General features: G+C 32.6%; 2 protein-coding genes across 2 annotated transcripts in view; both read left to right on the top strand.

The window, feature by feature from the left end:
* Positions 1 to 527: 527 nt before the first annotated feature.
* Positions 528 to 11,908, top strand: part of LOC143205881 (uncharacterized) — a 69,121-nt gene continuing 57,740 nt past the window's right edge. The window contains exons 1-3 of the mRNA XM_076418921.1: positions 528 to 685; positions 1,174 to 1,336; positions 3,555 to 4,480. Coding sequence (XP_076275036.1) covers positions 635 to 685; positions 1,174 to 1,336; positions 3,555 to 3,673 — 333 coding nt within the window. The 5' untranslated portion in view covers positions 528 to 634 and the 3' untranslated portion in view covers positions 3,674 to 4,480. Of the gene's footprint in view, positions 686 to 1,173; positions 1,337 to 3,554 lie in introns of the transcript that reaches the window.
* Positions 5,084 to 7,970, top strand: LOC143205877 (histone-binding protein RBBP4-like). Its single transcript, XM_076418915.1, has 8 exons — positions 5,084 to 5,198; positions 5,367 to 5,574; positions 5,626 to 5,822; positions 6,165 to 6,386; positions 6,451 to 6,651; positions 6,710 to 6,886; positions 7,561 to 7,644; positions 7,701 to 7,970. Exons 1-8 carry the CDS (start codon positions 5,168 to 5,170, stop codon positions 7,799 to 7,801), a joined length of 1,221 nt encoding a protein of 406 aa, XP_076275030.1. The 5' UTR covers positions 5,084 to 5,167; the 3' UTR covers positions 7,802 to 7,970.

The following is an 11,908-nucleotide window of genomic DNA, read 5'->3' as shown; positions in this document are numbered from 1 at the left end:
GATATTGTTTTCGTCTCTCATTTAGAAGAATTGACGTACGCGCATGGGAGGTTATGTCTTCGTTCTGATTATACGTTTTGTTTACTTTATTTTATTATTGTTGTGTTTTTAGGTTTTCTTATGAATTAGACTGATCTTATGTGATTTGGCGATCTACGACTTGTTTGTTTTACCCCCTCGTACCACTTGGTGGTTTTGTCGGACACAATCTGTGTCACTAGGAAATTTGCTTGTGCTTGACGATTGAATACCACCAGACTAGGATTGTACTTTTGTATGAATATTTGGTATTATTTCAGGGTGAGTTTAGATATTATCTTTATCCGCCTTTTCTTATTCTTAATTGATTAATTAGATGACCCTTGTTTTTTGATTTTGTAAGGCATGAAGTCCACTGAGATTACCACTCCGTGGGTCGGTGAAGTGACGCCGTAAATATGTTTTGATGTTGTTTAACTACCTTTATTTTATTTTGTTGCTAGTTATTTTCCCACCAAGATATCAGCAGTGTATTTATGTTTTTTGTATTTTTTAGGTTATCTGCGTCCAGATTCTTTGGCAGAATTGACCATGATTTATTTGGAGATAATATATCCGAAGCTATCCGTGGCACCATGCAGCCCTTCTGTACTCGATGATTAAACGCTATCAGATTAGGATTTTACTTTTGCTTGGGTACTTTCGGGTATGTTGAATATTGTATTTATTTTTATTAGACTTATCTGTTCGAAATTTATTAGTTAGATGACTTATGTGTTTTGATTTGCAAGGTATGAGGTCTATTGAGATTACAACCCCGTGGGTCGGTGCAGTAACTTCGTGAATGTGTTTCATATTGTTCAACTACTTTTGTTGCCAATCATCCTCCCATCGGGATATCAACAGTTTATTTATGATTTTTTATGTTTTAGGTTAGGAATTCTTTGGCAGAGTTGATGGAATTGATTGTGTCCTAGTGGTGGAAAGCATTTTGGGACTATTGATACTATGAATTTGCTAGTTTTCTACACCATAAGATGAGTGTTATTTGTCTTGTTTTATGAGGTGTGTCTCTGTCCTTTGAATGATTGTTTTAGATGATTGTGTTTTATGCAAAGGTTGTGAGGAGATTATTTTGCGAAGATAGATACGACCTTGACGATATGAGATGATGATTATTGTCTTTATTTTTAGGTAGATTGGGCTACACAAGAATACTCCTATGTTGTTTATGTGATGAAGATGCGGACCTGTAGTGCTATTGCTCAAACTAAAGCAAACCATCAGCACCTCTCGATCTTCTCCATGCCATTTTACATGATTGAAGCATATTCTCCCATGCTCGTCGTTCCGAATGGTCAGCTTATTTTAATTGTTTAATGGTTCCTATAATTTGGCTTTTTTTCTTGCTTATTATTATTATATTAATTACTTAATGATGCTCTGATTATAGCAGCCATTATTTTGACTTAAAAAACTATGTAATAGTTGCATGCAGTAGCGCTAACATCTAATAATAGTATGCCTAATACTAATCATTTTGAATGTGTATTTGTGGGATTGTGGAATTGTCTGTGCCTATCTCTATGTTTCTCAAGGGGCATCTCTTATATGTATAGAGAGTTATCTTGACATAGCTATTATTTGTATTGTGCTTTATTGGTTTAATTAATAATGAGGGTTTATATTACTGATTTCTTCTTGTTGTTTTTGTTATTATCAGCTCAGTTCCGGGATTGCTGGACTTCTGCGATATTTTCTTCTTCATTAATAACTTTGTTTGCCCAATCATTCAATATTTCAATTTTCTTCTTGTTTGTTTTGTTGAGTGCATTTCTCATTTCCATCTGATCATTCGGAATTTTATAAAGATCTCTGGCGCTCAACCTTTCGGCGTTTGTGCATTCATTTATGATGACTATCTTCTTGATCTTGGCTGCATCCGCATACTCCTTCCGTGATTTCCAGTCTGAATCTCTTGATGTATGCTTCCATGTTTCCATGGTTTGTTATCAGTTGCACTGCTTTTCGGTTTAGCTCTAACCTTTCAAATCCTAGTGTTTTGCAGTGTTTGTAAGTGTTGCGGCCGTTGGTGCATTCGTCCCAGTATCTTTGCCATTTTCGTAGAATCCATTTCTTCTCTTCATTTCTTGCTGTGATTTTACCGGTCCAACTCATTCCGTCTTTGTCTGTTTGATTCTTCTTAGTGGCAGCCTTAGCTAGTTGGTCGACCTTTGTTGATTCCGTTGTGGTAAGCCTTTTTTCCCATGATATTTCCGTTTTGATACCTCTGGCTGCTCGCTCTCGCGATACCTTCTGTACTTCGGCTACCGGTCTGATCTTTGTTTCGTCGTTCTCCAGCTGCTAGATGGCCTAGGCCTGCTGCCTTGGCGTGCCTAGTGTCTAGTCTAGTTTCTGTCGCTCATGCTCTTGCTTTGGCTTCTATTGGTAGAGGAACTACTCCTGCGATTACTTGTAGCGCGAACACTTGTGCTCTCACATGTGTCTGTTGTGTGCCTATCTCAGCTATGTTATCGAACCAGGAGTTTATATTAATCAACTATAGAGTCGGGCCTTTGCTCGATCTTTGTGGGCACCTCTTCTCTATTCCGAACTCGATTTTGTTGCTGATTACCGATCTTTCAGTTAGGAAACTTGCAACTGAACGTATCATTTTCTTGTTAATATCTGCTTTTATTCCATTTAATACAGTAACTTGTGTTGCTGTATTGAAAACATTTTTTAGATCTAAAGCCACAACCAGCACATGTCTTGCGTTCTTTTGTTCCGACTCGACCCAGTTCTTTTAGGTCTCGTATGGCTTCTATGGTGATCTTACCTCTTCTGAATCCATACTGCATTGGTTGGTGTATGCTATTATGTGGCAGTAGGCTGATTGGCCTTTGTCCTCTGGACTTCTTCCTTAATCAGCAAAGTTTTGCTGTTTTCCATACCTTGGGAAAGTATCCCGCGTTGTAGCAATTTCTGTAGAGTGTCAACAATTTTTGTTTCTTTATCTCCCAGGTTCTTTTCACTACTTCTTGCGGAATATTGTCCTTGCCTTGTTTTTTAAGTTCATTATGACCCAGTCTAGTTCAGCTTCTTGTATTTCTTCTTTGCCTTCTTCTTGTTTGCTCCATTCTCCATTGGTGACCCTTGTCATGATCCTTACATGTTGTTCTTTTTCTCCCTCCTCTTGTTTTGGATTATGTTTTTGTTTGGAATAGGTAATACTTTTTTGATAAACTTTCACGATTTTTGTCCAAGTGTCTTGTTTGTTGAAACTTTTTTCCTAAAATCTTGAAAACTAAAATTAGGTTCCAAAGGTTTCAGAAATTGCATTGATCCAAAAGATTTGAAGAATTTTTTACAGTAGCAGGTGTTAAATTTCTTTTAAAAATATTAACTCTAAAGAGGTGAATAAAGTATATTAAATATTTGTAATAAATACATTTTCTGATAGGAAAACTCTACTTTAATATTTAACAATTTATTTTGTTGGCTATTAAGAAGAGCACCACGGTTTTTATTTGTTAACGAATGGACTATCTTAACAAAATGTGTTGAACTTTTAGAGCCCATTGAAATAATTGCCACCGAGTTATCTGGTGAAAGATATCCCAACAATGTCTTAAATTATACGGTTAATAAGAGGACTGCAACAATCCATCAAATCCAGGATTTTAACAAGTGAATGGGGAAAAAATGGCAAAATTGTCTATTAGATGTAATCAATAAAAGACTGGCTATTTGAGAAATAAATACGATATGCGCGACCACATTTTTAGGTCCTAGATATAAAAAAGCAGGATTTGGTATTGCAAATAATGCTGAGGCGATACAAAAAGTTATCACAAAATAGATATCTTCTATTCTAACTTCAAAAAATACAAATATATTTCTACAACTCAAAATTCAAGACAAAGCTAGTGACCAAGAATGTATTGACATCTGGGGATATTTTTGATGAAAAAATGGATAGAATGAAAGAAGTAATTACTCCAAGTACTGCAGCAACTTTATAGATTTAGCAATATTTGGAAATTCCATTTATTGGGCGTTTAGAAAACCCTTTGAATTTTGGCAAACCCATAAAATGGAACTACTTGAATTATATCAGTTACACGTAAAATATTCCTCTATACCCGCAACATCTGTCCCCTGGGAACGAGTTGTTTCAAAATCCGGGCAAATAATTAACGATCGAACAAATAGCCTCACGGGAGAAAAGTTGCACATTTAAAAATATTTCCGTTCAAAAATAAAAAAAACTTTTATTTCAAAAGGGTTTGGTAGTTATTGATCATATACGATCATTTTTAGGTTCATCATGGTTTAGATTTTTCAATGATTAGGTATATGTTTACATTTTATATAGTAGTTATGGTTATTGAAAATCTTTAGTTTTTAGGTTTTATTTATGTTGTATTGTACTATTTATATTTATTATGCTATGTTATTTAAAAATAGCAATTAATATATTAAAAAAAGATAAAACATTTGTAGTGTTCTTATTCCATTCCTTTTTACACATTCACAGATCCATTCATATAAAAGTAATCCTACTTCTTCTTTTTTAAAGTTATCTAGGGAATGAATATTTATACACGTCTGTCTCGCTTATACCACCATTAGAGAATATAAAGACATTTAAAATTAACTGCTCCAAGCATTTATCTCCGTCCGTTCCTATCTCACATTTTATACCGACTAGAATTCGTACATCTTTGTCTGACATCACCAAAGGAAAAAAAGTCGAATCGTGCATTTAATTGAAAATAGTAATTACTATTCCGTATAGTATATATAGTATTACAATTTTTTTGACCATCGACTGTTTTGCGACTATCGACTGTTTTCAGTCGATAGTTCTCAACGCTAGTAAAAATTATGTTAAGTTCAATTCAAGTACTATTTTGTTACTGTTTAGTTACTACTTTGATTTTGAGGCATTCTTGTTTGCATTATTGAATATATTGTATCCATAATCTAATAAATGAATATATATTATCTACAAATATATAGCAAATATATTTTTTATGTCATTTTGTAATTGGTAGTACTGAGCTTCATAATTTGAAAGGTTGCTTTATTGGCGGGACAGCTTAGGCGTCAAAACCTTTATATCGGTGTTGTTTACCTTTTTATATCATTTTTGCCGAGCTACTTTATACCCTGTTTGTTTAACATGGTAACCGGAGGAGATAAAGGTGACGCCGGTTAGCATAATTCTTTATCGTAATTTGTACTTAACGAAATCGATTTATACCGATTTATATCGATAATATATATATATATATATATATATATATATATATATATATATATATATATATATATATATATATATATATATATATATATATATATATATTATGCCCTTGAAGAGCGAATTATCAAGAAAGAATACAAAATATGGGAACGCAATGCCGTATTTCTTTACGACTTGGTACTGGCTCATGTGTTAGAGTGGCCTTCTCTAACAGCACAATGGTTACCAGATGTCACACGTCCTGAGGGAAAGGATCATTCGTTACATAGATTGATTTTAGGCACTCACACTAGCGAAGAACAAAATCACCTTTTAATCGCTAGGTAATTCATTGATTTAATATTGTTCTTAGTTTATTAGTTTTGTGTTTTCAGTGTTTTAGTACCGAATAAGGATGCCCAATTTGATCCATCTCATTATGAAATTGAAAAGGGGGAATTTTGTGATTTCGGTTCTGTTTCTTTGAAAATCGAAATTAAGATAAATCATGAAGGTGAAGTGAATCGAGCCAGATACATGCCTCAAAATCCTCCTGTTGTTGCAACCAAAACTCCGTCAAGTGATGTGTTAGGTATGTAAACTTTAATGAGCATTTGATAGTTGTCAAGTCGTCGAGTAGTTAAGTGAAAATAAAAATTACAATTACATTTGTTAGCAGTTGTATAGACCATGATTTCAAAATGGAGGTGTTTCAACAAATTTTGACTTTTTTTTTGAGAATTTTTGAAGATGAAAAAAGGGAAATTGGTTTTTTCCAACCAAAAATTCTCCATGCAAGACCACTGGTGAATACCAAAAATTAGTAATTACAAAACTGATAAAAAATGAAGACTAGAATCAGTTTATTCCATATTTCCCAATGCTAGCTAATATAATTGGCCTATTTATAATTGGTGTTGTTATCTATTTCCAGTATTTGACTATACCAAACATACTTCCAAACCAGACCCCAGTGGGGAATGCAACCCCGATTTACGCCTTCGAGGACACCAGAAGGAAGGCTATGGTTTATCTTGGAATCCAAACCGTAATGGTTACTTGCTATCTGCTAGTCATGATCACACAATTTGCTTGTGGGATATTAATGCCACACCAAAAGAAAATAGGGTTATTGACGCCAAAACAATCTTCACAGGTACTGGTATTGCAGGTATTTTATTTCTCTCTGATAGGATGTACTAATTGAAATTATTTTGAAGGTCATACTGGCGCGGTAGAGGATGTTGCATGGCATCTGTTACATGAGAGTTTATTCGGATCTGTTGCGGATGACCAAAAATTGATGTTTTGGGATATCAGATGTAATAATACCAGGAAACCTGCTATTACTGTAGATGCTCATACAGCGGAAGTTAACTGTTTAAGTTTTAGTCCATATTCGGAGTACATTTTGGCTACAGGTCAGTGCAGTTTTTCGGTTTTTGTGCTTACTAATAGCAAATAACGGTTAACTATTAGGATCTTCTGATAAAACGGTGGCATTGTGGGATCTTCGCAATCTCAAGTTGAAATTGCATAGTTTGGAGTCGCACAAGGACGAAATTTTCCAAGTTCAATGGTCACCCCATAACAAAACAATCTTGGCTTCTTCAGGAACTGATAGAAGGCTTCATGTATGGGATTTGCGTAAAATTGGTAAGTTAATATTATAAACTAGTTAGCTCGATAATTTTCAGGGAGTAGATAAAACTATTCCAGCGAATATTTAATACATCAAAATGCAAAAAATCTAATAACATATCAACATTTAACGATTTATGCCTATAAGTATTGTTTTTTTTACTTTTCTGTCTGTCCTATTGTCTAACTGTCTTATTGTCTGGCTGTCTTCTATGTGCCCAATGAAAAAATTCTTCAGCTCTTACGTTTATTACTAAGAGATTGTTATTCTATTTTTAAAATATATTGATTATAAGGGTTTGCTGAATTTTGATACTTAATTTCAAAGGTCCACCAAAAATATCACTACTTTTTAAAATATTTAGAAAAAATATACATCTTTTTAACCTAATATTTTACTATTTTTATTTTCTCTTAAAAATATCTATATATTTTTTGTAAAATGTTGTTTTTCGTTTATACCGTTTTCCGATAAATAATAATGTTATACAACTTAACATAAGGGAAATATTGGAAAAAAATCGTATTGTCGTTCTTTATTAACGAAGCTTATTGAATAACCCGTTATTGATATAAATCACTTAATTTTGTGTTAGAATATAAAATCTTGTCATGTCTTGTGTTAAAAAATATTATAGACGTTTTTGTGGTTTTTAAAATCAATACAATTGATTACATTATTTGATTAGTGGAAAAACAAAGTGCCGAGGATGCTGAAGATGGGCCACCAGAATTGTTGTTCAGTCATAGAGGCCACACAGCCAATATTTCCGGTAAAACCAAAGCGACTAACATTCAAACAATTATTTCATTATTCGTTTTTATCTAGATTTCAGTTGGAATCGAAATGAACCTTGGGTGATCTGCTCTGTATCAGAGGATAATATAATGCAAGTGTGGCAAATGATTGAGTGTATCTATAATGATTAAGAACCCGAACAGCACACTCCGGATCCAGAAACACCTGGTTCTTAGATTAGCCGTTATTTTTTTATTGATTTGTTCGTGTAAAATACCTTCCAAGTTTTTGTCGGTATTAAATTTGTTTTTTTTGTCGTTTTTATATGAAAAATTAGGTTTAATAAATTTTTTCATATTACCAGCCAAGTTATTGAATGTTGTTATGTATAGTTAACTAACGTTAAACTAAAAGAAAATTATTGACTTTATTTACTCAAAAAATGAAACCATTTGCTGAATAATACCAGTTAGAAATTTATAATGTCTCCATATAAGGAATATATATAAAAAACCTGCTAGTGGTTTTGTTTTCATCAGAAACATACCAAAAGCAATGACTATTTGTACAATGTAATTCACAACATATTTGATTGCGACTTCTCCCAGAAATCTAACAACGGTGGGCATTTCATGTTTGTAAGTGGCCATGATTGTTTTGTCGCTCGAAGATTGCGATGAGTTCTCTATAAGAGAAAAAAATCTATTAGAAAATCATTATAAAATATTTGATACTACTGTGATCAAAAAAGGTATAAAGTAGTTTCAATAATGGTTTTCTGCTCTATGGGCTGTTTGATATGGACTAGACAGTGGTGACAGAACCTCCAAATTATTTTAACTGTTGTAGATCTTTTAATTTAAAATCTAGTGTCAAATAGATTGTTATAATCGTCACTAGAGAATTAAACGAAAACGTATGGCGATGTTATAAATTATGCTAAAAAAATGTTTATATTTCTTCACTGTTTTCTGAATACTTAAGGTATTTGTGACAAAATTACTGAATGTGAACTCGCTTCTATATGTTCCATTTAACTTCCAGATAATTATTAACAAAATTGTTAGTTATTTATTTAAGAAATTGTTATAGGACATTGTAGGAGATACTTTGAATTATATAGGAGAATCATTAGCAATTTTTGTAACAAATGCCATGACAGCATCAGAGGCTAAACAATGTTTCTCAACACTGAAGCGGTTCTTAAAAATTCAAAAACTGAAGATGGTTTAACAGTTAATAGGTAATTTCAATGAAAATTAAAAGAAAGCTGTTTTTTTGCAAAAATTGCAGAAATTATTGCAAGTGTCATCACTGAAGCTGGATAATGGACCAGCCAGACATTTTTTGCAACTTTTCGTCAAAAACTTAACATACGTCATTGCGTCTTATTCTCCTAGTTTATTAACGTAAAATTCTTCTAGTCATTAAACTGAAAAAAAAAACAGACAGCTGTAAGGGAAAAGAGGTAGAATGAAATGTCTTGTGTCCGAGAGAATTTATGTGAAATAAATAATCAGTATATGTTTTATTTCAAAAGTTTTTGCTATTTTTTGATTACAGTAGTATGTAATACAAAAGGCAATTATACTTTTACTAACTTGGTTCATCACAAGGTGTCTCAAAAGAAAGTTAAAGTATTTAACAGGAATGAATGTAAGAAAATTTATATCGCATTTATACCTTTTTACAACTATTAATATTGATATTTTTGATAAATAATATGATATGATTTGAAAGTAGTGGTGAAGCCCTAAAATCTAGTTTATTGTAATACCTAATACAGCTTAGTCAGCTCGCATTAAATATAGATCAACAGATGTTATTTCTAATAAACCAAATATGTACTGCAGTAGCAGGAGTTTTCCGAGAGCTAGAATACCAAATAACATATATATACATATATATAACATATATATATATATATATATATACATATATATATATATATATATATATATATATATATATATATATATAATATATATAACGCTATGAAGGGGCAGTATCTAGGGGATTGTTACTTGAAATAGTGAAATTTGCAAAAAGCACTGGTACAAACTAAAATAAAAGTTCTTAATTCGTTGAATTTTTGGTTTTCAACCTAATGCCTACTTAATTTAATGAGTAATGATCGTGTGTTTCATTTACAACAAATATGTTTTAAGCATATTTATTGATTAAATAAAATGATGTAATATTTATGTACAGTTAAATATCCATACAATGGAATGTGGCCCGAACGAATTCGAAATCATTTTAATTTATTCTTGCTATAAAAATCTATTCATTTCGTTTTCATTTCTGATGTATGAGATTCTGCGCCCAACTTTTGTTTATTAAAGGCTGACTCCAACTATAGAACCAATGTGGACTGTAACGAAAACAAATTACTGGTATTTTTTAAACTGAATCTTTGGAAACTACTTATTATTTACCTTTTAATAAATTAAAACAGATATATTATTTTTTGTGTTGGGTGACAAAACATAGGTAATGTTCTGAGAGTGAGTGCAGAAGACAAGATTTAACTTTAATTGTGTCTGTGGTCTGGTGGGAGCATGAGAAACATAAAATGTGGCATGGCAATGAAGAAAAGGAAAAGTGCTCAATATCAGAATGTTCGGTCTCTTATTCTGTTTAATCTACACAATAGAAGAGCCCTGCAAGTCTACCAGGTTGGTCTGTTTTGGTTTTGGGGCAGAATATTGTAAACCACATTGACTGAGTCGAGCGGGATTTAGATTGTGTTCCAGATTTAAGATTGTCGAAGTAGAAATCAAGATTACTCGGATGCGGCTTAACGACGACGTAATGAACTTACCCGTAATACATAAGGTTTTCATAAAGTTGACACATAATTTCTGTTAGGTTCGACAACCTGATATTATACATTTATTATAATAATAGAATATTTAGAATGTGATTGTTTATGTATGAATAACTTAAAATAGGTTATATAATGCCTGATATGTATCATATAATTTACATTTTTTATATTAATTTTAGTTCATTTTAAAATAGAATATTTTATTTTATCATATGAAGAAAACGTTCAAAAATAGTTTTTCATGTGCAACTTAAATGAAAGAAAAACTTAAGAGAAAACACGTTATTTAAAATGGTCAGTTCATTTCTGTAGAAAGATTCACGTTTTGCCTCAAAATAGGCCTGTCACCAATGTTGGATCCATATTTCATCTATTGTCACATATCGACACAAAAATTCCGGTTTGTCACGTTTAAACATGGTCAAACACTGTTCAGGATCATCAATACGTTCTTGTATTTGGTTAACAGTGGGAAAACGCGGCACCCACTTTGAACAGAGCTTTCTCATAGTCAAACAGTCATGCAATATAAAACCAACACGTTTTTTTATATCTTTACGACGTTAGCTAACTCGGGCAACTTCACTTTTCCATCATTTAAAACGTGTGGAATTTTACGGATTTTTTTGGTGTTACAACCTCATTTGGACGTCCGTTGCGTTCCGCATTATCGGTATCTCTACGACCACGTTTGAAGTCAGCAAACCAACGTTTTATTATTGTTTCTGATTGAGCGGAGTCCTTATAACACTTTTCAAGCCATTGCTTCGCTTGAACGGTATTTTTCCTATCAAGAAGCAGTGTAAAATTATGTAAAATGATCCATCGTTTTAAAAATAATAAAAGTAGTGTTACTCTTAGCAGAAGAACTCACCAACTTATGAGTAAAATATCATGAAATTTTAACAGCTTTCTTTAGAGTTTTATGTGTTAGGCCCGGGACTTTTCAGTCCATATATCCACTAAATAGTTGTTCGTTGGGAAAGCTGGCTGGTGAAGGTGATACATATATCCGTGCGAATTTGGAAAGAGTTTTAAGCTCATAATGTTTAACTTTCCACCAATCAAGTGAATTTTCATCTGAATCATAGGGGTGGGGGTTCTGTTTTTAGGTTCACCTTCACCTTAACTCTATGAGTCATGGTAATATCGCTTTTTAACCAAGTCTTCTTATCCACACTGGTGTTTTCTGGTTCACTATCGAAGGAATCGCTCATTATTCTTCTTTTTGTTTTTTCCAAATTTGCTTTCTGGTGATATAATAGGAGAACCAATGGGGACAGAGTTATTAACCATCTTTAATATTTCATCTTTTATTTTTTCTTCAGTGACTGGTTTGAAAAATGTATGCTTATATCACGAGGATCTAAATATGTTGAAATTGTATATAAGTTGTTATCTTCTAGAGAAGGCATTTTCGCAGATAATTGGGATTTCAGATTAAAGACTGCCAACCGAGTAGCATCAC

The sequence above is a fragment of the Rhynchophorus ferrugineus genome, unplaced genomic scaffold (genome assembly GCF_030347505.1).
Source record: "Rhynchophorus ferrugineus isolate W39M unplaced genomic scaffold, kcgeb_rfMv2 rfM30, whole genome shotgun sequence".
Taxonomy (NCBI): domain Eukaryota; kingdom Metazoa; phylum Arthropoda; class Insecta; order Coleoptera; family Curculionidae; genus Rhynchophorus; species Rhynchophorus ferrugineus.
Note: the sequence above shows the minus strand (reverse complement) of the source record. Positions and strands in the feature narration are given on the sequence as shown.

Bases quoted from the DNA above. Each gene is read 5' to 3' on its own strand.
- LOC143205877 (XM_076418915.1), top strand. From the start codon at position 5,168: ATGGTAACCGGAGGAGATAAAGGTGACGCCG. The intron at 5,575-5,625 runs GTAATTCATTGA...TTGTGTTTTCAG, and splicing joins AATCACCTTTTAATCGCTAG to TGTTTTAGTACCGAATAAGG. The intron at 6,652-6,709 runs GTCAGTGCAGTT...GTTAACTATTAG, and splicing joins GGAGTACATTTTGGCTACAG to GATCTTCTGATAAAACGGTG.